General features: G+C 38.9%; 1 protein-coding gene across 4 annotated transcripts in view; it reads right to left on the minus strand.

Moving 5' to 3' along the window:
* Positions 1–26,402, minus strand: part of DENND4C (DENN domain containing 4C) — a 74,967-nt gene extending 48,565 nt beyond the window's left edge. For all 4 annotated transcript variants that reach the window (XM_075136247.1, XM_075136246.1, XM_075136244.1 and 1 more), the window contains exons 1-2: positions 26,220–26,402; positions 4,093–4,415 (exon numbers count right to left, since the gene is read on the minus strand). In XM_075136247.1, the coding sequence (XP_074992348.1) occupies positions 4,093–4,403 (311 nt within the window). In that variant the 5' untranslated portion in view covers positions 4,404–4,415; positions 26,220–26,402. The remainder of the gene's footprint in view (positions 1–4,092; positions 4,416–26,219) is intronic.
* Positions 26,403–26,862: the final 460 nt, after the last annotated feature.

Consider the following 26,862-nt stretch of genomic DNA (forward strand, 5'->3'; position numbering starts at 1 on the left):
TCAAGACTGTCACAGTGGGGTCACCTCCCATCAAAAGCAAAACCAAAATGAAAGCTACTCTCAGTCCTACATATATAAGTATTATTAAAACCACACCATTTCCTGACCTCACGCATAGTATTGAATTTAAGAAAACAAGCAAACAGAAGAAAACCACCACCTATGGATCACTCAAATGAAACGATTTTAATGATTCAGACAAAAACATTCAGAAATGATGCATGAAATATTTAACGTGACACCTTGTATATACAAAGTCCTTCCTGAGAGAATAAGTTTACTCCTACTTGTTTCAACTTCGCAGTGTCTGCCTTTGATTAATTAGTACTGGTCAGGATAAGACTTGTTTCCTGCTTCTATGAGCTTATACTTTGGCCTCGATCCTAAGTACACCTTCTTTGCTATATTATTCTATGAACTTCAACAAAATTTCATTTCAAGCAAAACGTAACTTACAGTTTCCTCTAAATGGTAGGTCCTTTCTTTGTAAAAAAGGCCAAAAAATCTTGCTATCTCTTCATAAGGCTGCACGTCGTACGTGGAAGTTTTCTCATGACCAGTTTTACTGATTTAAAGGTATACTTGAATACATCAGATAGCAGAGTTTAGAAAAGATAAAAACCACCTTCTTGCAGCTGTTGAGTGAAAAACCTTAAACCACAGAAAACTCTGCTTCTGGAAAACCATTTCAAAATAGGGGGACTGTTGCAAATTGCATCAAGCTGCTCTCCAGCTTGACTTCTCCTCTAGGTCCAACCACATTTCTGCCTCTCACAGTCCTTATGCAAAATAACTCTTTATAGCAGCTCTTCCTATCTCATTTAAGAGAAGGCAGTATGCAAGTATTGAATAATAAAGGAATGAAAATAAATATACTAGGCAGTAGGAGGGTCAGAGAAGAAGCGTTGGATCAAGCAGAGAGAAAAGATTAACTTATCTTTTATTTCTACTGCCACCACTATTATTACTTGTCTAAACATACAAGTGATTAGTTTCATCATTATTATCCCAAGCTGTTCCAAACACCCCACTGCAACTGTCACAGTGGTGGGATTTAAGGAAAAACGGAAGATGCAGGCTGTTAAAAACTTCTTCCAGTTTCTATTATGCTTCTTGAAATTTAAGTTCACTTTCATTTTTGAAATACATTTCTAGTAAAGAAAAAGATCTGTTCAATCGATGCTCCTCCACATATTTTCAGAAACCAGGTATGCAGAATGAGATGGGTCCTTGGCACAGAACCAAACTAAAGCTTCCCATACTAGTTTTAAAAAAAAAAAAAATCAGTATTTCTTTACTTACACAATGCAAGTTACCTAACTTTCCCATTACTCAGTAATACAAGAACCTCTGCTTCACACAAGAAGTCTGATATTCTTTCCTTTCTACAGTAAGTGTTACAAATTGCAAAACCACTTACACTTAAAAAGAATTTTTCTGTCAGGTTTTCTTCCATTTAAGAAACAAGTGCTGGAGCTCTCCCATATTCCTAACTCAAGTGTAAAACAAAGAGAGATGAGATCTTGTTTCAAAGTCTCACTGCACCTAAACCAAAACAAATCTCAAACCTCCGTTCTTGTCTATTTCTGGAACATCAGCAAAAATATTGGTTAGGAAAGCAACAGAATGACTAGTAGGTGAATTATTTATAGACATATAAGCTTAAGATAGTAAATTTTACAGCTATATGTAGGAAAAGGACCTCAGGGATCTCTTGTCCTAGGATCAAACCTTTATTCTTCCAACTAAAAACAGCCACGGCAAATGCAACATCCAGAGGCACGGCACGTGGCCTAACTATATGCAAGTGAGCACCTGCAACAGCAACTCACTCCAGCAGTTTACAGACACTTCAGCTTAAGAACCAGTGGAAGAATAGGAAGGAAAGAGGATGGAAGGCCCAGAAATACAGAACACAAGGACAATGGCAAAGAATCAGTACAGTGTACCCCCATCTCCCCCTTCCTCCAAACAGCATGCGTTTAATTAGTTTCCTTAAAAATAGCTGTGAAAGAAATACACACACACACACTTATCAGGAATCATCTGAATGCTTGGACTACAAGATAACTCAACTTTGTACATATATTAACAACCTTGACACAAGACTATGGATTTGACCCTTTCAAGGGATATACTCTTCCTCTACCTACTAAATCCACTCAGCATGTCAGCTGACTTAATGGATATTTAAGACTCAAAGATAAAATATTCTTTCACACTTGGTTCTTTAATACAGCATAAATTAGCCTTCAGACTCTACATACATCTCTTGCCTGAACTCCATTTTCATTTAAACACACTGAAATTCACACACACACACACAAAAAAAAAAAAAAGCTTGCTCTAACCATCTCTTGCACGCACTTGCAAAATAGCAGGAACAGCAGGGGGAAAACGTTCATATGCATCATTGCTCAGAGGGAAAAGCCTGCCATGATTTGTTAGGTGTGACAACCTAACTAGATCTGTGTAAAATAAAATATAGAATAAACACTACTTGCCAAATACAACAGTTTTCCAGCAATAGTTTTAAAAAGTGTCTCTGTTAGGGAAGCCTTTAGTCAGCCAACTATTTGCCTGTTTTGCTTATCAGGTATTCCCTATGAAATCTACCCAAGCATTCAAGCTCCTAAAGTTGTGGGAGACATGAAAATAAACATGTGCTAGCAGAGTCACTTCCGTAAAGGCACACACTGAAGACTGATGGTGTAGGAATGCCTTTGAGGAATCGCTCCCTCTAGAAATTCCTCCTTCTGCTAGAACTTGCTAAAGTTTAACATATCATTCAAAGAATAACTTCATACTGCAATTCTACACAGTCAAATTCCATTGTAGCAGTTACGTCGTCTTGCAGTGTCAGTCACACACATGGGAAAAGGCTATTTTAAAAATCACAGTTTCACTAAAGATTACTAGAACAGTTTAGATGATCGAGATGAACTGAAACTAGAATATATCAGGTTAATTATACAACTTGAACTTTAATCCTTAGAGCAGAGATCTTGTTACTAATTTCATTACTAAGATTTCACTATCAGTTTCTTCCGGACTGGACTCTACTTGTCAGTTGGCACTCAAACTGTAGGTTAGAAGCAGGGTCTGTAGGCATTGTGCCTGATGTGCTTACACTTATAAATGAAATTAACTAAACTTATTATAGCTTACATGTAGATGCATGTTTTTTACTTTACTCTTTACTATTTATTGAATAACTAAATAAGGAAAAACACACACATTCCTTATTTTGCCATCATTGTAATAGTTTCCCCCACCCGTGCTCCCTTTTCTCTGATTACATCCCCAGTAATTCTCCAATGTCCTTATCCATATATATAGAGCAATTTAGACAATACTGTAGCATTACCTCAATATGCTAGTAGCACAGGTTATAATATTCACCACCTCAAGATCTTGGGTGATTTTGTGATCTTGGTCGACATCAAAAAGCGTGATTTTTGAAATACAAGCATGATTAGAGTTACCAAGAGACTACATAATCCAGTGTCTGCAGCCAATCATGTCAGAACTTGTGAGCAACCTCACAAACACTCTGACCTGACCGTAAGGCAGGCTACAAGATTCCAGGTAGGTGGATAATTTTAAGATCTTTGTTTCAGTGTCTTACCATTCTTAAGTGATATCTTTTACCTTAAGCATTAAAGTGAATTCCACAAAATGATAATTTTTTTCTTCTGAAGTCATCACTTTCATATTAAGCATGTTGTATTTTTGGATTTGCACTATACCATTTCTATGAATTAATTCTGTACTATTCTCTCACCTTTCATAAAACTGCAGCAAACAACTTCTTTTCTCATATTTGATTTGCTCCATCTCTCTCTCTTTATATATCTCTCTCGTATCTTTTTAAGTTAAAAAATTATCATCCATTTTAAGAAAAGTTCACTGTAAGACTGACACTTTTTTCAACTTATTTCACAAGGACTACACAGATACACACAATAAGCAATAGAGATTCAAAGACAGTATGTTTTTAAAAGTTTTCTCACATCTGTTTTTATCATCATCTATGAACAGTAAGATTTGAACATTATTGAAGGAGGAACTGAAGTGTTACAGAAATCTCACCCGATGTCAGTAAGAGGTGGTTTGTCCCGGCCTCTCTTGTAGCAAAGAAAAAGTTCAGGACTCTTTAGACTTCCATAGTTTAAGTTGGCTTGAAGGGCTGTAGGGGTGGCTTCAACACAGGTGTATCCCTCTGGGACAGTTTCACCAGCTGATTTAATTATCACAGCAATATCAGTAATTGGAGCCTTTGGACCAGTTGACTTTGTTTCATGTCGGCTTATTTCTTGGTCCAGGAGGGTTGCAGTATCTGTATCAGTGAGCCCTGCCACTACAAAATAGTCAGCCACTCGTGGACCTTTGTCTTCTATCATGGTCAGTACTTCCTGGGGAAAATAAAGAGAGAGAAATCAAACAGTCTGGTTGCAAGCTAAACCCCTTCCCTCAACAAGTATGAGGATTTAAAACCTTTAAAGAAAATTTTGCAAATAAAAAAATTCCTAGAGATTTCATGAAAATTCTAGGGAAACTCCAAAACAAACTTTGATTTCTGTGGCTCAGAAAGATAGCATTGTTAGTAATTGGATTCCAGTTCTAGCACTGTAACAGTCATATTTTAGCACAAGGAGTTTAAGTGAGGTAAAGAACAACTCAAAGCTCCTACCACAGCAGCTACACAGAAAATTGCTTGGCGTTTGCTATTAGACCATTCAAGCTCTTCGCAGGCTATAAATTAATGCAGGTACCCCTAACTAAAAGCATCTATATTTTTCTGCCATTGTTTAGTGAGTAATTTGACTACAGAATCGTGCTGCTTTTTTCTTTTTTTTTTTTTGAAGGAACAATTCCAAGTATAGCCTCACTAGTTTATCTTCCACACATTTCATCCATTTTGTTTCATAATCTAGACCTAACAGTACAGTCTTGAGACATTCAGCTGGCAACTGTAACATCTGGAAGTCATTTACAAAAATCACACATCCAAACCCACATTTCATCAGCTGATCAGGCAGTACACATCACTGCTCAGCTGCACATTCCAGATCTGGAAAGAGCTGTTCTCCCCACGCCAGCGATGTTCACTAAGCACATGATTTTAAAGCGGTGAAACGCAAGTTTCTATTAAGAGCAAAACTAGCTGACAGACTATGCTCAAATATCACAAGTACAATTTCAAGTACCTGATCTCATGAGATACCTACCTTTTTAAAAGTTGAGTGAGAAATATTTAAACAGTAGTTGCCAAGCAAGAAATCTGAATACTGTTGTACCCCTTCAGGGAGTTAGGGACCACCTTCTTTTAGATACCCATGTTTCCATCACCACATTTCTGGGGATCCCATCTAGAAAGCTCACCAAAAATGGAAATTTGGTTCCCATCTTTGAAAACATAACTGCCACATCTGCCAAGGTCCCACCTACCAAGGAGCGGTGTCCATGGGTATTACCAAATAATAAGTGCACCAAAATTGAAAAGTTTCTTGTCTTTGGAATGTCCCAGTCTGTTAACTGCAGAAACATTGGCCTCTGCTAACAGAAATGTGGTTTGGTGGAGACAGTATAATCCTGCTCCCTGCAACCTCTTTTCTCCTCCTGTTCTTATCCTGCTCTTTCTTACTGAAATTATTCTGGAAAGGTATTTTCCATCTTCACGCTTCACAAGACTTCTAAAACTTGTTATCGGAAGTGTTCTGATACTCAGCTGAAGGAAAAATCAGTTATTCATCCTGCATGTTTACTAAGAACAAGCATAAGACTATGCAACTTAGGCGCCAACCACTATATTGCACTATACCGTACGAGATGAATTCCGGGAAGGGAAGGGAAATAATTTCATGCAAATTTGTAGTACCTCTATACTCCAACTAACTCCATTTTTTATTTTCTAACACTGAAATGACAACTTCTCAAATCCTTTCAAACCTGAAAGAAGAATACCTTAACACTTTAAAAGACTCTTCTCTTCTGCAATATTTTTCCACAATGCTTTTCACAACATCACTTCAGTGTTCTCTGAACACTTTGGCTAATAACTTCTGTAGGGCAATCCATGAACAATCCTGGGAAGAGATTGTTCAGAAGTGTTTGGCTGCCCTGAAAAGGGGAAAGCCATGGGACAGCTACTCACATGACTGCGTTTTCAGACCTAAAATATATGGATGCCAAATCAACAAGCACAATAAAAGGTTTATTCAATTTGTCAGGTGTTCCGTGCCTAGGTCTGCTGAAGACCAAGAAAATGACTCCAAAGCCATAGCTACTCGTGAAGCTTCTGAATCACTTTCAGCTACAGAACTTGCTGCAGTTTACCCTTTTTACTGTCATAAACAACATGAAATTAGTAATAAAGGTAATAAAGCCCTTTACAGGTAAGCAAGTCAGCATGAAATGCAGGAGTAATGGCTTCAACTTAATCTCACATAAATTGGTGCTTCTGCTAAAAGGTTCCTCCTCGTACTGCTGCTGCTCATTCCCACCTTCACTTTTGTCCAGAACTATAGTTTGTGCACCCACGTAATGAACTGGAACAAGGAATTGCTCTGGCTGAACGCTAGCCTGGCAGAGACTGTATAGTGTTCAACCAGAGCTGTTCTCCAACAATTCACTGCGTCAGCACAAAAGCAGCAGCAGTACGCCCCTTTCAGCAGCAGCACTGACTTGCACGGGATTAATCACAAAACTGTGAAGTCTAACATGTTTCAGTTTGCCTCTTAGATGCTTGAACTTGTTCACAGAATTATAAAAATAAAGAAATACGTAAACCAACCTCTCCCTCCTCCCCTTAAAAGAAAGGAAAGTCCTGAGCCAGAATATCTTGTAACCTGGGAAGTACTGTTTGCACTTGACATGTATGAAACCAACTTACTGGAACAAGCTGCTAAAAATAGCAAAATGGTTGGCATCATATAAATGTTGTTTTTTAAAAAACAAAACCTTTGTTAAACGTCCAGCCTTTTATTACCTGCTATGTGTTCACACGGCTCAATATCATGTTCTCTCGATGCAACATTAAAATCGTCGCTCACATTTACTTTAAGCACACAGAGCAGGAAATAAAACAGTAACGATAACAGCATTCAACATCAAAAATCTCACAACAGTTTGTATTTTTAATCACAACCGTAGTTCCTGGAATTGCGCCAATGCTACCTTGAATGTTTTTTAAAGTGAAAATTTAGCTTTCCTGGGTAAAAGGAGGGACAAAAATTTAAAAGGACCTGAAAAATTGAATACTAAAATTTGGAAGGTTAGAATGCAAATGAAGAAAATCCATTCCCAAATTTTTACCAGTGGGGATTAATAAAACTGTAGCAATTGGTTGCTAAAGAGCATAACCTTTTATCTATGATTTTATATTTTTCTCTCAGCCATGGCTATGTTTTACTTCACAGAAACTCTGTGTAATATGTGGCAGGCAAAAGTCAGAGTCACCAGACAATTCAGCTGAGAAACTTGGCACACCAGCCTCATATGTCAGCACAACTTTTAGCGAGTTTTTCAAAATGTTCCGAGTCTCTCAAAATGTTCTGAGTCTCCCAAAATGTTCCGAGTGAGTCTCTCAAAACAGTTCCATGCCTTTTCCACAAGGATAAGAGAAGTAAGGTTTCAAGTAAGCACTACAACTCAGCTCTTCAAGAATTTATTCTCCAATTTCAGAAAGCTTTGAAGCAACATGATCTCTCAAAAGAGACCTCAAAGCTCTTAATTAAGCCATGGTTATCTTCTTTAATGCAATAGCTTTATGCATACAAATAGACACTAAACCATAAATTAGCAAAACAAATAGAAACAATAGAATTCAGTTAGTCCAAGGATACTTTGCCTTCTGAACTGCAGGAAAAAATAAACGTATGATTTGTGGGGGAACAAGATGAATCCACTGCCGCTTTCCACTATTTTCTCACACAAGAATAAGTATGCACACTGGTCCTCTTAATAGACAAGGGAACAAACACTCTTCTAAGAGACCTTCTATCGTAAGTTTTATCACAGCAACTTTTCCCCACCCCAAATTTCAAGAGATACTGTCCTCTTCTTTTCCTATGAGTTTTCTATGAGTAGGTTTCTGTACACCACAAGACTAATACGCAAATTCAACATTTAGAAAATATTGGGATTTTTATTGTAACACCCCATTCCCTTGCAGGACAAAACCGAAATACAAAGAATTTCTAACAATAAAAACTGTTACCTTGGTGTTGGATGATGAAAACGCAGGATATATTGAAAAAAAGCCAACATGCAAGTCCCATGAAATATCTTTTTTTTAAGTCTGCAAAGATACATCTGTTTCAGTCAAATAAACTGAAAACAAAAACTGGGAATTCTGTTTTAAGAAGGTGAGCAATACTGTGTGAGGAATTACAAACCTCCAAGTCCATATAGATCCATAAGGGCTACGGAGAAATTATTTAAGTGAAGTTAGTTTTCCAATTCATTCATAAGCCACAATAGGAAAGTTTGCTATGAGCAGTTTAGGACCAAAATGATTTTTTAAATAAAAGAAAAAAAAGTCTTCAGAGTAGAAGATGTACTTTTAAAATCCCCATGCTTTTCTAAAAGGAATTCCCACTGGAAGACACTAGTTTTGTAGATAAAAAACAAAATCAGCAGGCACAGACAACACTTAAAGGCACCTAGTATGACTAGTCCAAGTCAAGAGATCCACCTAGCAAAAACATGCAGTAGTGAATAAAACAAATTCTTTTCACTGCTAAACTCCAGAAATATGGCAAAGCATTCTCCTCTTCCACAGTCCATTTAAGGTTGACCTTTCTAAAAAGACAACAGCCTTTCTCACAACCACAATGTAATTTTACAATTCTTCCATAATGTTCTACCAAAAACATAGCAACTCAACTGTTAGCTTCATATAGGCCATAGCCCCTTCTTAAGGAGAGATTTCATAGTGAAATTGCCTTGGGGAAAAGGTTTCCATTCTAAAGATCACTTTTATGAATTTTGAACAAGTATGGAAAAAAAACCTACATTATTAGAAATTGCTTCAGTTTATTGACTGCTGTCTAAAACACCAGTTAGATTTTTCTTTCAATATTGCTAGACTGCAATTTCCTCTATTTACAGTTAGCTGAAGCACAACAAAGAGTTGTTCTTGAAAAAGCATAAAAATTTGTGACAGCAAGTTACAAGCAGCCACAGTGAAGTAAAGATGATGATGTAAGTATTGTATTGGTATTTTATTTCATAGCTATACTTTTATCACATAGTTACAAGCTTTTCAATTCCAAAATTTAATTTAAAGTTCTCAGTTTTCATTTACAGAGATTGCCACAGCTAAGGACTCCTATTCTTTAGATATTAAAAAAAAAGTTTTCTTCTGCATTACCTGCAAAACACAGAAAAAGGAGGCTTCCCTAACACATATTAATTTGTGGAAGTCTGCTTCAGCTACCTGTCATACTCATATTCTGAGTAATAGCAAATATTTACCTTAACATTGTTAGATGCACAACTATTTTCCCAAGACTCCTCCATTTAAACTCATTAATGACATCATTTGCTACACCACTGTGTCGGCTGCTTGTAGTCAAGTAACATTTGCTTAGAATTATCCATCATGTAAGTACGGTGAGCAGTACTTCATTTCTCAAGTGTGGAATTACAGGAAAGTGCTTGTCTGCTCATCTAAAGTAAAGACATAGATGCAGCAGAAAGGAATACCAGCAAAATTGGTATGCTAAAATGTTAATATCCTAGAAATTTGAATTTATTTTCTGATTCTGTTAAATGTTAGAAAGTTGCTATGAGAAAATATGCACGACGTGCAATTTTAGGAAGTCAGAGAGTACGATTTCAGCCTTTCAGTTCTGAAAACAGTATCTGAGATGCAAGATCCATTAACCCTGTCAAATGTTTAGGCCACCTCCTTCATTTTTGAAAAAAGCTTTTGGAGATGACGCTAGGAGGTTGATCTGGCAGGCAGCATGTGTAGTCTTAAAAGTTTTCAAGTATTTCAGAAAGCATTTTAAACACACTTTGGACATCAGCATAACTAATATGCCCAGTAATGTTGTGCGGAGCAGATACAGCACCAACTCAGAAACCACAAGCAAGGTAGCCATATAAGTCTAACACGCTACTCCAACTACGGTCCCCTTTGTGGCCTATCAACAGAAATTTTGCAGCCATATTATTTTCAGGACCAAACAGCTATCACTACACAACACTGTCCCAATACCACATGGGCCTACCATGTTGAATCAAAGAAACTTGGGCACTTCTGAGCCAACCTCTAATGCACAGTTTAGACCCGCTTAAAAAAAAGTAGTGGAGAAAATAAAACATTGTCCTCCACTTTCCAGGAACTTTCATTCCAGTAGAAACAAGATGCCATTTTCGCAGAAGACCTTTCCATTAATTAGTCTTTCATTCCTAAGAAGTCATGTCATAATTTATGCTACCTCCCTTTGAACCCGTGATAAAATGTTGGAAGTCTAGAATTTTAAGTACAGGTCTGTCCTAATCCTAAAAATATGTTAAGTGTTGAATTATCCTCTAAAATTAGATTGGAAAGCCAGCATATGTCTAGAAAAAAATGGTACAGGTAAATGCAGTTTTTGACAAGTGGACTTAAAGAAAAGGAAGCATAAGCTTTACAGAACTGATACATCAGCAACCAAGGAAAGGGGTTGTCGCAAATGCCAATCTGATAATTTACATACAAGTGGCATACTCATACCTGACACTACTAAGGAGAAGGTATTCTTGGAAACCTGTGTGTATGCACTCACTCCAGAGTAAGAATAAGCACCAACAGAGTGGGTTCAGAGGTAGCTGTTTTTTTAAGGCTTATGTGCAGGCAAATCCTTGAGTAATTGCTTTTTCCTTTCAACTGCTGGAAGGAAGTATCACAAATGCTGGTATCTCAATGCACACAAAGAATAAAATGAATTTATGTCAGGAGTGTGTGTGGATATCAAAGGTTTTTTCAGTCCACTCCCAACTGAAGTGCTGATCTTGCATCTTCTCAAAACAAATCACCATAAGGCTCAGGAGGCCAACTAGCATAACTTTCCCTGCAAAAATCAAGTTGGTCTTAAAAGCCTCTTATTTCCTTACCTATGAGCACTCTACTACCTGCAAAGAAAACTCACTACATACTGTATACAAATTGAAGATAAAAAGTTCTTCTCAGGTTTATTTTTTACATAGCAAAAGTCTATGAAACAGTTGAACTTTGTTCATAAAAATCTCACTAGTTTCAAAATTCTGCTCTAAGCAAGTGTCCACTAGAAAGAAATGAAATCAGACCAGTAAAAGCCTAACATCAGAGATGGCAGCCATGTTCTATAGACAAAACACAATCTTCCTGCAACTGAAAAAACATACACTGCAGTAAGTAGCAGTGAAGTAACTGTATTATCTTATACAATGCTCCCTTGAAAAAGCAGATGGCTTTTTAATGATGCTTTATAAGAAAGACCAACTCTTTCATATAATCAGTGACCTGTTCCTTCACTACCCACGTGAAGACTCAGAACTGAGATATTCTTGACCCTAAACCACAAATAAAAATAAAGCCATAAAGAGCTTTTTCAGCCTATTTTCAATATAATCAAAGTCCAGAAATCTATTTAACTGAAAATACTGGTGAACTGATAGTCAAAGAACTAAAGTTATAAAGATGTGATTAATGGCTAACACATGCAAGTGTTTAATGGCTAACACATGACTTTGCAATTTATTAAACTCACTTGCATCTTCTTTCAGTGCCTAAAAACTACAATGTGTGGAAGTTACTACTTACAAAGCACTTGCTGTGTGGAAGCCTACAGCATGGATACACACATGACTGAAGAACTTAGACAAGATGAGATACTTTCCTCATAACTGTAAATATTTTTGCAATAAATAAAAAAAAATAAAATAAATAAAATATTTAAGCAGGGTAGATGTTAAACACAACTCAGGACTTCCACGCAAATGCTTCGTTTTGCAAGTGAATTATACTTGGTTATTGGCAGTAAAGAAGTTAAAAGAAAAATGTATATGCATTCTTCTCTGAGATTTATTCCTAAAACTGGCCTAAAGATCAGGGAAGACACTGGATTTGCTAAACTAATTTAAAAGACAAAGACTCTACTGGAGGGACACAAGACAGGGTGTCAAGAGGTCATCTGCAACACTTGGAAAACTTACTGGCTACAATCTGAGTAAGAGAGAAGCATTACTATGTTTTTCAACCTCTGCGCTAGGCAAAACTTCATAGACAACACAAGGACTACCACAGGCACCTCACTGCCCAATGCAGAACTTAATAAGCTATGTGAGCAAGTCTTTATACATGCAACTTCTTATTATTTCCAATGAACTAATCAGATGAGAGAAAGGGTACGCAAAGTTTGTTTACCTTTCTGAAAATTCAGAAAGAAACTTTCCTTGTTGTGGTAGAAAAGGGAGAGATCTGATTCTTTATTCACACAGACCATTCTTTTCTTTTGTGCTGAGATTAAATAACGTTATTGGTGAAGGGATGGGAAGAACAATTTGTTTCCCCTTTGTAGAAAAGCATCTTCATTGATGCTTGTTAAATCTTAATTTTATACCACAGCAACCACTGCAGAATTTCTTTTAATGAGTGACTTTGGAAATATCCCTGATTCACACTAAAAGCATTATGTAACATGCATACACATGTTACACAGTTAAAGTAAGTAACCGGCAAGACAGCATACTTCTTGAGATAAAGCAGTATCAGCTATTCATTAAAACTGAAAATGGAAAGAAATTAAAACAAGATTTGTAAATGCCTTTAAAGACATGTTTGAAGAAGGTAAAACACTGTCATAACAGCAAAGAGATACAGCTAGGTTGCATTAAGCCTTCATGCTTGCCCCCCTTCTTTCTGCACACATTTCAAATACCAGAATCACACACCCCCCACAAAAAGAGTCAAGGTAACGCAACATTACTTCAAGCATACCATTAGCACTGAATTAAAACAGAAAAAAAAAGTAGTCCACAGATTATTAGCCACAGACAGTCAGTAACAAGAGAAAAAGAATTCCTAGATGTGCATTTAAAGACTTTCTTTTTTGAATGCATATCACATTGTCATAAATTATGAAATGAAATAACAGTTACAGTCACTTGACTAAATCACACGAGTATTAGAAAAACTAGAGTTGCAAAAATAACTTCCCACACACGCAATGCCCACCTTCTACCTGTCTTAACACACCAGCTGTGGAACAAGAATGGTTGGATGTCACCCGCGACTGGGTCTGAACATGCACATATGCAAATACAGGACCATTCCTTCGTAGCAGTTTTCAAGTAAACATTTGAGAATGTAATGGTTGCACAATTGAAATAAGCTACAATCTGATCACCTTATAGAAGTCTATAATATTGTGAAAAATAAACTGAAGAATAAGGTGAAAGATAAAAGGCTTGCCAATTACATTTCATGAAGTATTCCTATGGGATGGCTTTTATCAGATAATTGAACTTCATCCAGAAAACATCCAGAAAACAAGTTGTATCGAGGTCCGATACTGCAAATAATCTAAACTGGCTTTTTATGTCAGATAACTAAATTGTTGCAAAAAACAAACTGTGTTTTGTAAGTTGATTAAATAAAAAAAATCTTAACATCAAATTAGCAGACATATTTAAAACCCAAACACCAAAGGCTAAAATACCACAAGTGGGAAATGACAAGATTTTTTTCACACTTTTAACTGTAACTTCTACGATGGCTAAAGACATCCATAATTCTTTAAAACTTGACTAAGACAGATATTTGGTATCTCTCTTTGGGGATTTGTTACTGACACTTGAGAGAGCCACTAACAATACACCATTCATATAACGGGAAACAGGTGTCCGTATTCTTCAACGTAGTTTTCCTTTTCAATTTCAAACCATGGGCTTTGAAATGATGCAATAGTGTCCTTCATATGAAGAAGGGGTGGTGAGGAACTGAACTGACTTTTGCAAATCCAGTATTGTAATAAGTGATAATTACATAGCAATAATTCTCTAGTTTTGTAAGGCATATACAGTTTGCCATTTAAGCATCAATTTTGTTACTGAGAAGTCTTATAGCTTTTCAGCCTTGTTTTAGAAACAAATGGAGAACATTTTAAAATAATTTTGCCCTTAAACAAAATATATTATTGTTCTCCATTACCCTGAATTTTCTTTGCATTTTCTATGTTTTCCTGTCTTGTATGCAATTCCTTGGATTGCTGGAGCAAAAATTATCAAAGGAAGGGAGGAAACTAGTCACAAATTTTCAGCTTTATATTTAATAAATTGGAATTATTCAGAAAAGGCACAAAGCAAACTATTAACAATTTAAGATTCTGTCTTAGGAAGCAGAACTGTGCTTTTAGTCTGATTTTTTTCTGATTGTCAGCAAAACCAGTTACCATTGCTACAAAACAGCAGGGCAATGATGTTATGATATAAATGCTTGTATCAAACGTAACAAAGCTTTCAGAAGCAAAGTTTTGCGATAGCAGTTTGAACAAATACTTATGAATTTTAAATGACTTAAAATATCACTAGGTCAATGGACCCTGTGATCCAGGATGCTCAGCAGTATGAAAATGCCGCTCAGAAAAATCCTAAGTGGAGAAAAAAAGAAGGGGGGGGGGGGGGGAACCCCGACTCCAGACTATCTCTACCATATTCAGCAGTCCAACTTTTCCTATTGTACAGTAATTTCAAGTTGTCCAATGGTATAAAAATTGGGAGTAGTTACAGACATGTGAGGCCAAAAAAAAATTCTGAAGTGACATACAGAGTCTAGAGAAGAACCAGCTGGAATCAATGAAGGCAAGTTTGGTACCAGCAAATTAAGTTCTATTGCCAAGGACAGAAAACAGAAATGGAAGAGATGTGAGAAGGGAAGAATGATAATCAGCAAGCAGTCCAGCTACACTCATTTAATAAACCAGTTTAATCTCGTTTCATCAGTGTTGTACCCAAACTGTTCTTTCACGTAACAGAAGATGGCAACTACTCCAGAGGCTGCAAAGAAAATAGTCCAAGAGAGAAAATTTAATACTAATATTAGTAATAGTTCTCAGAGCAAGCGAAGTACTTTATAAAATGGCCTTACTGCCCCAGTTGCAAGCTTTAAAGGTTAGCCACGCTCAGTATTATGTAACGAGCGAAACATCTGCAGCCCTGGAAACATTCTTTGTTAAAGAACTCTTTCTGTAATTGGAAACTCCATTGGAACAAAGCCAAATATAGTAGCCTGAAACAAAAATGAAACAGTAAAGAAAAAGTCAAGAGACAATAGTCCAGTGGTTAAGTGCCTTCTGAGAGCCCAAATCTCCTAGATTGCTTTTCGTAGTTTTTTTGGAGCCCTTTTTTGGTTGGGGTGAGACCAGACTATGTTTTGGTTTTGAGAGGTCAAAAGAAAGAAGAAAAGATGTTCTGTTTCAAATCCACTCGAGAGGTTACTCGAAGTAAGCTGTTAAGAGTTTGAGATATTCTCTTTCTTGTTGCTCTCTCTACTAAGCATTGAAATTATACTGAATATTAGCAAAATATAATTTGCTAAAAATTATATCGAATATTAGCATTGAAATTATTTTGCCACACTCTCCAGTGACAGAGATTTGCCAGATCACAGAATGATGCTTTGATTTCACTTTTGTTAGCTGCCTACAATACAATCAGCCATATGCCGCTTGAAATCGTCTCCTAAGAGCTCCACAAATCCAGAGCGGCAAACCCATTCACTGGTTTTGAGGAACATGATTTTCCTCATTTTTATCTTTTGGGGAAAAAAAAACGCTGCAGGAAGACATCATTCTTCTCTGTAGGTCTCTCCATTGACAGCTTTATCACATCAAACACAGGCTGCCTCATCGACGCCGTCAGTGCCTCACAGCCTGTCCCCACCCCCACTGAACACCTTTCCTGGCTACCAAGAGGATGACTCCCATTTCTGGTTGGCCTATGACACCAGCCTCAAATCACTGGGTTTCATGTTTTCATTCTTTCTCAGCTGCTCTTCAAGCTTGGCAGGAGCTTATTAACACTTCAGAAGTCTGTCTTTTAATCCTCTTGCCAACTCCTCATTAAGAAACTCTCTTTTGCCAAGATGGCTTAAAAAAGTCCAAACCACACGCTTGACAGCAGTTAGAATATTCATGCTCTTAGTCTCATGCTGCATCAGTGAAAATCTTACAGGAGGAACTGTCTTTTTGCTCTTTATGCTGCACCAAGCATACCACGATCTTGATCTGCAGCACATTTTTGCAGTGAGGTGAGGCTTTGCACTAGTACATCTACTTGCAATTGTGGAAAGAGCGTAGGGTAGGCCCCCTAGCAACCCCTCTACATCACTCACTTCACAGGTCACCTTGCAATGAAGTTACTACAAACAAACGTAAAAAGCTTAGGCAGGAGTATGGTTCCTGAAATATTATGCCCTCAACTTTCATAAGGGTTTTCTGTATTGTCAAATATTTTAGCAAAACTTTCTAAAGACAAGCTCTTTGCTTATTATCTAAGCTACTCTTCCCATTCCTAGATAAAGGCTAATAGAGAAATGGATCATAGCAATGTAAGAAAGTGCAGTCAATGATTGCCTCCCACGTCTCTTCTAATTTATTTTAAGTAAGATTGACAAGAGGACCCATGCAATCACACTGCAGTCCAGTCACAACTCCAAAAGCCAGAACAAAATGGAACAAAGCCACAGAAAGGATAGTAAAGCTATCTTAATATTAAAAGTACAGAAATGGAAAAGCATTCACAAATAAAAGTCATCAAGCGGACTGTGTATCTGCGAAAGCATACATGTAAAGTGATTCAAACTCTTCGTTATGACGACAGCTCTTGCTCCAGAATAAACATAAAAATATTGCTTAAGTTTGTACTGACAAAGTTAGTTATCCACAGGTAAGAAAATTTTGTCATTCTGTGGAAAATCTGACTTGTATTTTGTTTCTTTCTCTTAAAATTTTCAGTCACTTCTGAGACAAATAGAACACCTGATTTTTACACAGAAACTCATCACAAAACCAATAAATCTTTTTTCCCCTCTGAATTCTGCAATACATGTAAAGAAACTTATGTTTCCACCCCTTAAAAGCCCTTGGTTATCAACCTTTGCTTCTTGCTGTGCTCACTTATATTCCTGAATATATATATTCAGGAGAACTGAGTATTTGAATCCATTAAAGCCCATATTTCAGTATTCTGAATGTACGTCAAATGTGAAATCATTAGAATACTAAAATCGTGTTGTACATTATATGAACTTCTGAAGAAAATAATCACGAAAGATAACATATTAGAAAGGTACTACTTACACAGACAAATGTATCAACAAATATTTTCCTCAAACACTAAAAAAAGCTGTCAAAAGATAGCAAGCCTGAGATTGTCTGTCATGAAGCCTTATCACTCACCAGATGGCAAGTAAATGTGAAGTTTGACATTACACATATTTTGATCCTTCTCTTAATATTATCATCTAACACTCAAAATATCTATACTGTATTACTCAACACACTGGTGGAGTTCTCAGACAAAACACTTACAGGAAACTTGATCTTCTGGGGTGAACTATACAGATTTTAAAGAGTAAAAGAAGTGTGTAAGTCAGATCATCGCTAAGAACACACCTGCTTAGTTACAATACAGAGAGAAGGCAAGCAAAGGTTATCTTTTTTTAAAATTTCGGCCAACGTTACTAGCAGCCTCCAACATACTTGCCTAAAAATCTGGAGAAATATCCCTTCAGAGAGCCTAAAACTTACCTATGGTAGGATTCTGAAAGCAGATTTAAGTATTAAGTCATATCCTCTCTTCTGCAAAGACAAAGCAATGCAAAAAGCAATGTCGATTTACAGTTTTATAGTGTTGTGCCCTTCATGTTATTGTTATTACCCTTTATTATTTGCAACATCCATTTCTGTCATAATTTAACACACGCACTTGCCTTCCTATTTAAAATACTCTTCATGTGTCTTTTTATTTACTCTTTGATACATAATGTTTTGATACATAAAGTTTTTATTGCTTTAGTTATACAGGCTATGACTATTGTGGACATAATTCACAATTGTTAGCATTCCTATTTCCAGTTTAACCATCTAGGAATGGATTAATCCAATTTACTTAGAGGACTGATCTCAGCTTTTTCCAAACTGTTTGGAAATTCAAACAGACATCCTTTCCCAAGATTTGTTCCCACACAACTTACACAAGAGCACAGTCCCATCACTCTGCCCAATGCTCAGTTGCTGTGGCATGCACAAAACATTTGAGACCCCTATGTTCTCTACACAGGGTGGAGTAGAATTCACAATTTCTCCCCTCCCCCTCTTCCCCCCCCAAAAAAAAGTATGCCAGCCCTCACAATCTGCTCCCAAATATTGTAGTGGAACATCCTCGTTCTCCTCCGCTGATACTGCTCCATTGTATACTTAAACATATAACTGGCTCTGGGAAGAGGCAGGTGGGATGACAGTTACGCAGTCAGAGGATTTACCTGAGGTGGGCTACCAGCATTTCGGTCCCTGCTCAAAAGAAAGGGCATCACACAGCCCTCTATAACACAATTTTAATGCTTTACAGTCTTTTTTTTTTTTTCCCTTCCTTCTTCCTCTGTCATTTTTTAACAGTTCCAGGGCAGCATCAATACTCCATACAGACAAAAAGAGTAGGGATACAAATGGAATGATATATTTCAACTCAGACGTTCACTCCAGCAAGCATACTAGCTAAGGGTGAGATTTTTAAAAAGGTACAAGAGACAATTAGGCACTTGAGGCTCAAACTAGTTTCCCTTCTCAGATTTGTGCATCATCTGGCTATTAATATAGCTTGGAAAACAGTGTAAAATTAGAGGAGTGACTTATTAAATAAGATTTTTTTTCCCTAGCAGAATCAGTTAGATCAAAGAGACTAAGAAGGTTTTGAGATTAACAGTGCATAACTGTACATCTGAATCTTACAGAAGAAAGAAAAAGCTATAAATGTCTTTGTGCAGGATTTGTTCTGTTTTCTTTAAAATAAACTGAAATGTCACATTAGTCATTACATTCATGGTGAATGAGTCATCATAACCCAAAGGAACTTAAGGCTTTCACACGTAACTATCTTACAAGAAGATGCCTACAAAAGAAGTTCAAAGCAGAAATGCAACTACGTATATACATCAGAGTTTGAAAAGACACTGCTTGTTTAAGAAAGCATGGGTCACATACCATGCTTTTTTTCAAAGGTAAACTTTCTACTTGGTCTACCCAATCCTGAAGAACATACTCCTTCCTTTATTATGCGTAATGTAGGTTTGGTTTACTGCTAGAAGAACTGTACCAGCATAGCCAGGAGTGCACAAAAGAATTCTGGTCTTCAGAGACATACAGGTATTCTGGTATAAGTCCCTGTGTAAGTACACCACCACCAGCAAAACCAATTTTTTGTTTGCAAAGTCTGTTCTGAGTCGTGATTTTCTTACACCAGTACAATTTCAAGTTTGCCCACATAGTTTATTAGTACTGGAAAACTTTAGTGATATGCTTATACTTTATCCACGTAACAAAACATAAACAGTCCTAAACAGGGAGAATTACTACTCAAAGCCTAAGGCATACCTAAAACAAACAAAAAAAAAAACAAACAAAAAAAAAGGAAAAAACCTAAGTAAGGATGCATCCCCAAGGTTATGCAAGAATTTAAGGTCAGAAGAAATTCAAGTCTTTCACTGATGATTCTAACTGCAAGAATTCACTTTGAGTGAAGTAAACACTGTACAGGAGACATGTAGACTTGCTTTTTCTGGTTTCATCACGACCGTGAGAAAATAGTAAAATGTTGATGCAATTAGGAAGTTTTCTCTTTTATGTCCTGCTTATCCTTTAATATTCAGAACTGAAAACAAACCTGGATGTGACCAATGAGAGGCATACTGCTCCCATTCATTAACAAACCACATCTATACATCACAGTGGTTCATGACTTAGAAAGCTTAAAAGAAAATGACTTGTACTCTTCCTCCTCCTGCCAAATCCAAATTTTATTTTTAGATGTTTGTGGGACCTATTCACATATTCAGAAAACTAAACTTAACCTCATATGGTTAGCTTTCCTAGGTTCCTTCTACAGCAAATGGAAGAGGAGCTTCAAATGATAATTAAGGGCACCTAAAGTCAGGCTTTCATTGGGAATTACCCCCTAAAAAGTAAGTGGTGGATAACAGGGGAAGAAAGGAGCTGAGAAAGATGGGTCTCCCTAGGCTAAAATTAACTTCTGTCAATATCCCTGTTCAGTCACATCTTTGGTGGTTTCAGAAGCTTAACAGGTACAAGACACATACGTTTTACATACATTAAACATTCCTCAGGCTATCCACATCCTTGAAAGTAATTCCTCTGGCAAACACTGCTTTTTTTTTATGAAACCTGCACAAGATACTGTTTATGCCTTCAAAAAAACCCAAACCTCTGTGTACTTCAGTTCATATTGCCTTAAACACAACATTTTTTTGCCACTTACACCTACACTTAAACCTAGTAGTTTATATACTCATTAGGGTCATTCATTACTTAAAATATTAGTGGGAGAACTCAAGCACCAAGAAACAATGAAGGCATAGGTACAATCGACTCCCTAGTCTAGGGGAGCTGCTCCTGTTACTTCCAAGGATGGCTGGCTGATCAACTCTTAAGAACTGGCCACACCGGTTTTCGTATTTTCCAGTAGTCCCATTCAATGATTAGAGTAACCGACTGAATAACCTGTTGCTGTGACTCAGCAGTTTACCTTATTTTTCCTTTCTATAACTTTCTCTTAGACCGAGATGGATATCCTGTAGAAGTTTCAGCGCTTAATTATATAGCTATAGATTGCCTTGATTTCTTGCTTTTCCTGAAATGTTAATTAAGTGCTTAAACTTCTTTTTCTTCATATGCTGCCCCTAGGGAGCTGCTCTCTCGTCGCGGTTCTCTTTTGCCCAACTTCAACCACACTTTTATCCCTTCTTAAAACAGAAAGATATAGTTTACACATTATATAGATATGACTGGAGGATATCCTACTCGCAAGACTTCTACCTATGTCAGGTTTCTTATGTGACACGAGGAATAGCAGCACTGGGTGGCCCAAGAGGGGAAGGAAGGGGGGGGGGCGAAGTAAAATAAAAAAGTCTTGCTTTCACCAGTCCCACAATGCCTCAACATGAAAGACTTGCAAAGGGGAAGAGGAGCACTGAAGAATGCACCAGTGGCTAGACGTCAGTTTAAGCATTACTCATCAAAGGCTGTAATTAATTATAAAGGCAAAAGCTATCACTGAAATGTGTAGGCTCGGAAAGAAAGCAAAAACATGGGGTTCTTTGCGTCTCTAGTGAAAAATGGGCAAGTTTTGTAGTAGAGCTGCAATTCGTTCACAACTGGACAACACTTTCATTTCAAGAGGAAGAAAGCTTCTACTACTTTGGAGACTTGTAATTGTAAACTCAGCTTTTGCTGCCAGAACTGAACAACTTAATTTGCAAGTCAATCCCTGATTTACAGTATTTTTAACATCTTTTAGACAGAAAAACACAGGCTCTTGGTTGATGCTTGAAAAGCATCAAGTCTCTTTGGAGAGGTTTTTGAAAGTAAAGGAAAGGAACTGAAGTGTCACAAAATGTGAAGATGAAAGAAGAATAAGGCAAAACTGACTCACTGCATTTAACTGAAAACAAAGCAAATGGAATGTTTAATAACATGTAAGCCAACCTTTATCCAAGAAATCATGGGTACGTTTTTACTGTTCTCTGTATTAACAACCTTGAGTTTGCTGCTCTTCAAAAAAAAAAGTGAAAACAGAGAGTCACATGCATAAACAGAGAACATCATTATAATCTTTGCTATTCTTAAAACTGTTTTCAAGTTTCCTGTCTGCCAAAGCAAACAGTAAATGTCAGGATCACATTTATACTCTTGAAGAACCTGTAAGCAGAAACAAAGGACTGGAGTGAGATATTAACCAAGACAAAACTTTCTGCTCTATTCCAGCTTGGAATGCATAGCACAGTGCAACTGTATTCCTGAACTTTCAAATAAGTAAGTCTGTATGTGCACATTTTGTGACAGATGCAGTCACAAAAATAACTGAACATGAAACAGTCACACTCCACCAGAATGTTATAGTCCAGAAATGGTCTTGAACTAACTCACTTAGCTTCTAACAACCATTTGCACAGAGGTCAGAGTTGTGAGCCTTTATCCCCACGAATTTGCAGAAAGCAAGCACTCTCATTGTCATCATAGGCATGGAATATTTCCAGCAAGGCTACTTTTTTATCCAATGGGAAAGAAGCAGCGTCGCATTTCTGCATAATCAAGGGCAACAATTTTGAGAGAGGGATGATTTTTGTAGCAAGACAGCAGCTCAAAAGTAGATAAAAAATCCAAAGACTTGAGTTTACAGTCTGAAGCACTATAGGAGGAAAGCAGGACTCATGCTACGCTGTGAGTAAACTGATTCTCGTTTTACAGATTTGAGTAAGCAGTAGTGGACAACTATCTGGCAAGTCACATGGAAAGCCATTTAATAACTATGACTATGATCCCCAGTAACTATTTTAGAGGTCACCTACACCAAGATCTTCAGTATCTTGAACATTACTCAAGAAAGTGGCATGCTGAAGGTGGGTAATCCAGGCCTTGGGATGACTAGCGAACACAGGAAAAAAAAAGTTCTACCAGATAGAGTTTTACAGTGAAAGCTACCTTTAAACAAAAAGATGCCAGATTTAGGCTTACAGCTGCTTTTTGGTGTTATTTCAGTCAGAAGGCTAAGTCAGTCAGAAAAAGAAACACTACTACATGAAACCAGTAAGAAGACCACCAAACATGTTAGTCTTTATGCATAATGCTCTATGCCTATGGCTGCCATTGAAATTAATATGTAAGATCAGATTTGTTAATCTTTCAGAACAGTCAAAAGACTACCTTACCTTCCTCTTACAACTTTGGCAGGGAGCTTTTTTAAGCAAACCCAGACACAGGCATCAAGGCTAAAACTGAAACTTATTTGTCCTTAACGCATACCGAGGTTGAATTCCAAATTCAGTTCTCCACTGGTCAAAGGCAGACCTAAGAAAGAACCGAGCTTAAAAACATACTATTTCAAGCACTACATTTCAACAATATGTAGCACTGCAGCTCCAAATGAGAATTCATACATGTTGAGTCAGAGGGACATTATCCGTACCACCATTTGGATATCCCCATTTTGCTCGAATTGGATGGTTTTCATTCAAAAAAATACAAAAGTTGATCGGAGAGAAATCCCAGACACAATTTTCAAACAAGAAAACAAACATGTAAGACATGGTCCAAGAAGATCTCATTACGTTTACTTTGGGCTACAGAAAGCCCAAACTTAACCTATGAAGGAACAGCCAAATGTAACATTATACTAATCTGTAAGTATTTAAGAAAATGCCCATCTTAATTTATAAGATAATTTTTTTTAAAAGTCCAATTTTTGAGATTTTAGCAGTAACAAGTGTCTATGTGTGCTAGTAACTGTTTTAACATAGAAGTCAGAAGTCATGTAGGCAAGCCAATATTTACATTTCTGGTTTCTGCTAAACTCTTTAATTGCACTATTCAAGACAGAATGCATTATAAGCATTTCATATCCACTGGAATGGTAAAAAGCAGTCCATTAGCCAATTATTAAAAAAAAAAAAATCTTAAAAAAGACTTACAGTCACATTTATAATAAAAGCATTCTCAAGCTATCTGACAGTTTTGATTTTTTTAGTTTGTGTCCTTTGTGCCAAGCATTTGAAATATATATGTTAGTCTGGTTAGTCACTGAAGTTTGGTCATGACTGCTTTTCACAAAAAAATACAAATAAAAATCCTTTCATTTTCCAAACATGTATGAAGTAATTTGCATTCCATCATTATTTTTGCCCCAAGAACACAGAGAACATTTACTGCCTTAACGTCTAAACATGCTACCTTAAAAAGGGTGATGCAAAAACTTTTACTAATGTCCTGGTTTGGGCTGGGATAGAGTTCATTTTCTTCCTAGTAGCTGGCATAGTGCTGTGTTTTGGATTTAGTATGAGAATAATGTTGATAACACACTGATGTTTTAGTTGTTGCTAAGTAAGGTTTACACTAGTCAAGCACTTTTCAGCTTCCCATGCTCTGCCAAGTGCACAAGAAGCTGGGAGGGCGCACGGCCAGGACAGCTGACCCCAGCTGACCAAAGGGATATTCCATACCATATGACATCATGCTTAGTATATAAAGCTGGGCGGAAGAAGGAGGAAGGGAGGACATTCAGAGTGATGGTGTTTGTCTTCCCAAGTAACCGTTACGCATGATGGAGCCCTGCTTTCCTGGAGATGGCTGAACACCCACCTGCCGATGGGAAGTAGTGAATGAATTCTTTGTTTTGCTTTGTTTGCGCGCGTGGCTTTTGCTTTACCTATTAAACTGTTTTTATCCCAACCCACAAGTTTTCTCATTTTTACCCTTCTGATTTTCCCCTCGTCCCCCCCACCAGGGAGGGGAGTGAGTGAGCGGCTGCATGGTGCTTAGTTATGGGCTGGGGTTAAACCACAACAACTAACTTTGTGTTTCGTCTACACAAGAAAATAGCCAACAAAAGTATCTACAAGCAAATAATTTTCTTTTTACTAACATGTCCATGTACAGGCTCAAGTTTAGCTTGGTTAAAAACACTAATAAGCCAAGAAAACACTACAAATGACACTAGAAGTCACACTAACACAGCTTACAGAAAAAAAAGAAAAAAGAAAAAACGTCCTGTTTGTTTACAAGCTAAGACCTCATGCAGATCTAAAAGTTTAGCCACAGGCATTAAGTTTGAAATCAACACAACAGTCCATGTTTGCAATATGCTTGATTTAACAGCAAAAGAGAAAACTGCATTAAAAAGATTGGTATAGAACAGGCATTTATTTTAGATTTAATAACATTTTGTTCGGTTTTTGCATCCTGTCTGAGACTGCATCATCAACAATATGTTAAGTTGTGCTCGGACACTTTGGAAGATCATGTTTGGCATTAACAGCATAGTCAATCAGCTCACATCGCATTTAAAGCTTCTGAAAGTTTCTGTAACTATTTTTTCCCTATTTGACATACGAAGGCCCTAGCATATCATTAGATCCTATTGCTACACAGATTATCCGGTCGTGCAGCAAAGACACATCAGATATCGCCAGATGATAGTACAGGCTGATTAAAAGTTGGCTCTAGCTTTTTCTTTTTTTTTTAAATCTGCAGAACTAAACTGTAAGTTTTATAACATCTTACGATCAGCTTCCAAAACATAGCATGACTATTAGTAACGGTGCCTTTATCACTGGGTGGCGGGTCGGGGAGCGGAGGGACGACGCCTGCTATTCAAACATCCTTCTAACAGCCGTGACACCGCTGTTCACGGTCTCCATTTCGGCACAGATAAGAGCACGCCCTGACAGCCCAGCAGCGCTAACGCTTCACTGCGGACACAGCGCACAAAGCGCCCGGGGGCCTCGCTGCCACCCTGGAGCTCGCCTCGCCTCCGTCCCCCGCAAGGGTTAAATCCGCTGACGCCGGAGCCTAGGGGAGGAGCCGGAGCATGGAAAAGGAGAGAAAAATGGAGAAATGAAGAGGGAGCTGCCCGGGGACTCACCTGCAGCACCTGCTACCTGCGCCGCACACACAGCGCCCCCCTCCCCCGGCCCCGCCGGCGGGCGCGGCAGGCCGAGCGCTCCCCGAGGAACGGCCGCGGCGGATGGGAGCGGAGAATTTAACAATAATCATGATAATAATTAAAATTAAAAAGCCCAGAAAGCGCCTCCGCCCTCCCGTCCCCGCGCGGTGCGGGGTAAGGGCTAGCCCCAGCGCGGAAGCTCTGCCGGGGTACGGCAGGGAAGGAAGGAGGAGAAACAGAAGCCCTTCCCAGGGACCGACTCGGCGCCACGGGAACACCCTGCACCTCCTTCCCTCTCCGGCGAGGAGGGACGTTTCTTGCGGAGGTGGCAGAGGAGAGGGAAGGGGCCGCGAGCCGGGGGGGGGGAAGAGGGGTCCCCCCGCCGGAGTGCCGGCTTCCTGCCGCGCCCCGAGGAAGGGGGCGCTGGAGGGCGGACGAGGCGCCAGGTCCAGCGCCCGCTCCTCGCCTGTCAGGCCCCCTCCCTCCCCGCCTGCCTGCCTCCCGCGGCCGCTCACCTGCCGCCGGCTCGCCCGCCGACAGCCGTCACGGAGCGCCCCTCGTCCGCCCCAAGGGTCGCGGCGCTCTCGGCCTGGCGCTTCTCCCCGCGCCCGCCGCCTCCTCAGGAGCCGCCGGACCCGCCGCCGCTCCTGTTTGGGGAGGAAGCAGCCACCATGTTACTTTCTCCCCCGCAAACGCCTACAGGCGGGTCTAGGGCCCGCCCCGAAAAGAGGCGGTGGCGGCGGCCGGACAGGGAAGCGGGCGTGCAGCGCGCCCGGAGTCGCTGCTGCGGCAGGGGGGCGCCCGCGGGCGGTGGCCGCCGGGAGCCGTCGGGCTGCGTCAGGGGGAGCCCGGCGCCCGGGCGCGTCCGTCGCCTCGGCCCGCGGCCCGGGCACCGCGTGCCTGGCCGGGCCCCGCGGCGGGGAGGCGGAGGGTGGGCGTGAAGGAGAGCGGTCTGGCCTGGGGGGCCCCTCCAGGCAGGCAGCGGGGTGAGGGTGAAGGGCCTCTGGGGTGACGTCTGCGGCTGGCGCTGGCCCGTGCCCCGGCCGTTTCTGTGAGGTATACCTTTGTACCGGAAAAAGAAACGTTAGAAAGGGACCTCGCAGGTCGTTTCAGCCGTCTGCCCAGACGGTGCTGCTGGCTTCGTAGGGGGTTCTTGTT

Source organism: Calonectris borealis, chromosome Z (assembly GCF_964195595.1).
Source record: "Calonectris borealis chromosome Z, bCalBor7.hap1.2, whole genome shotgun sequence".
NCBI classification, from domain to species: domain Eukaryota; kingdom Metazoa; phylum Chordata; class Aves; order Procellariiformes; family Procellariidae; genus Calonectris; species Calonectris borealis.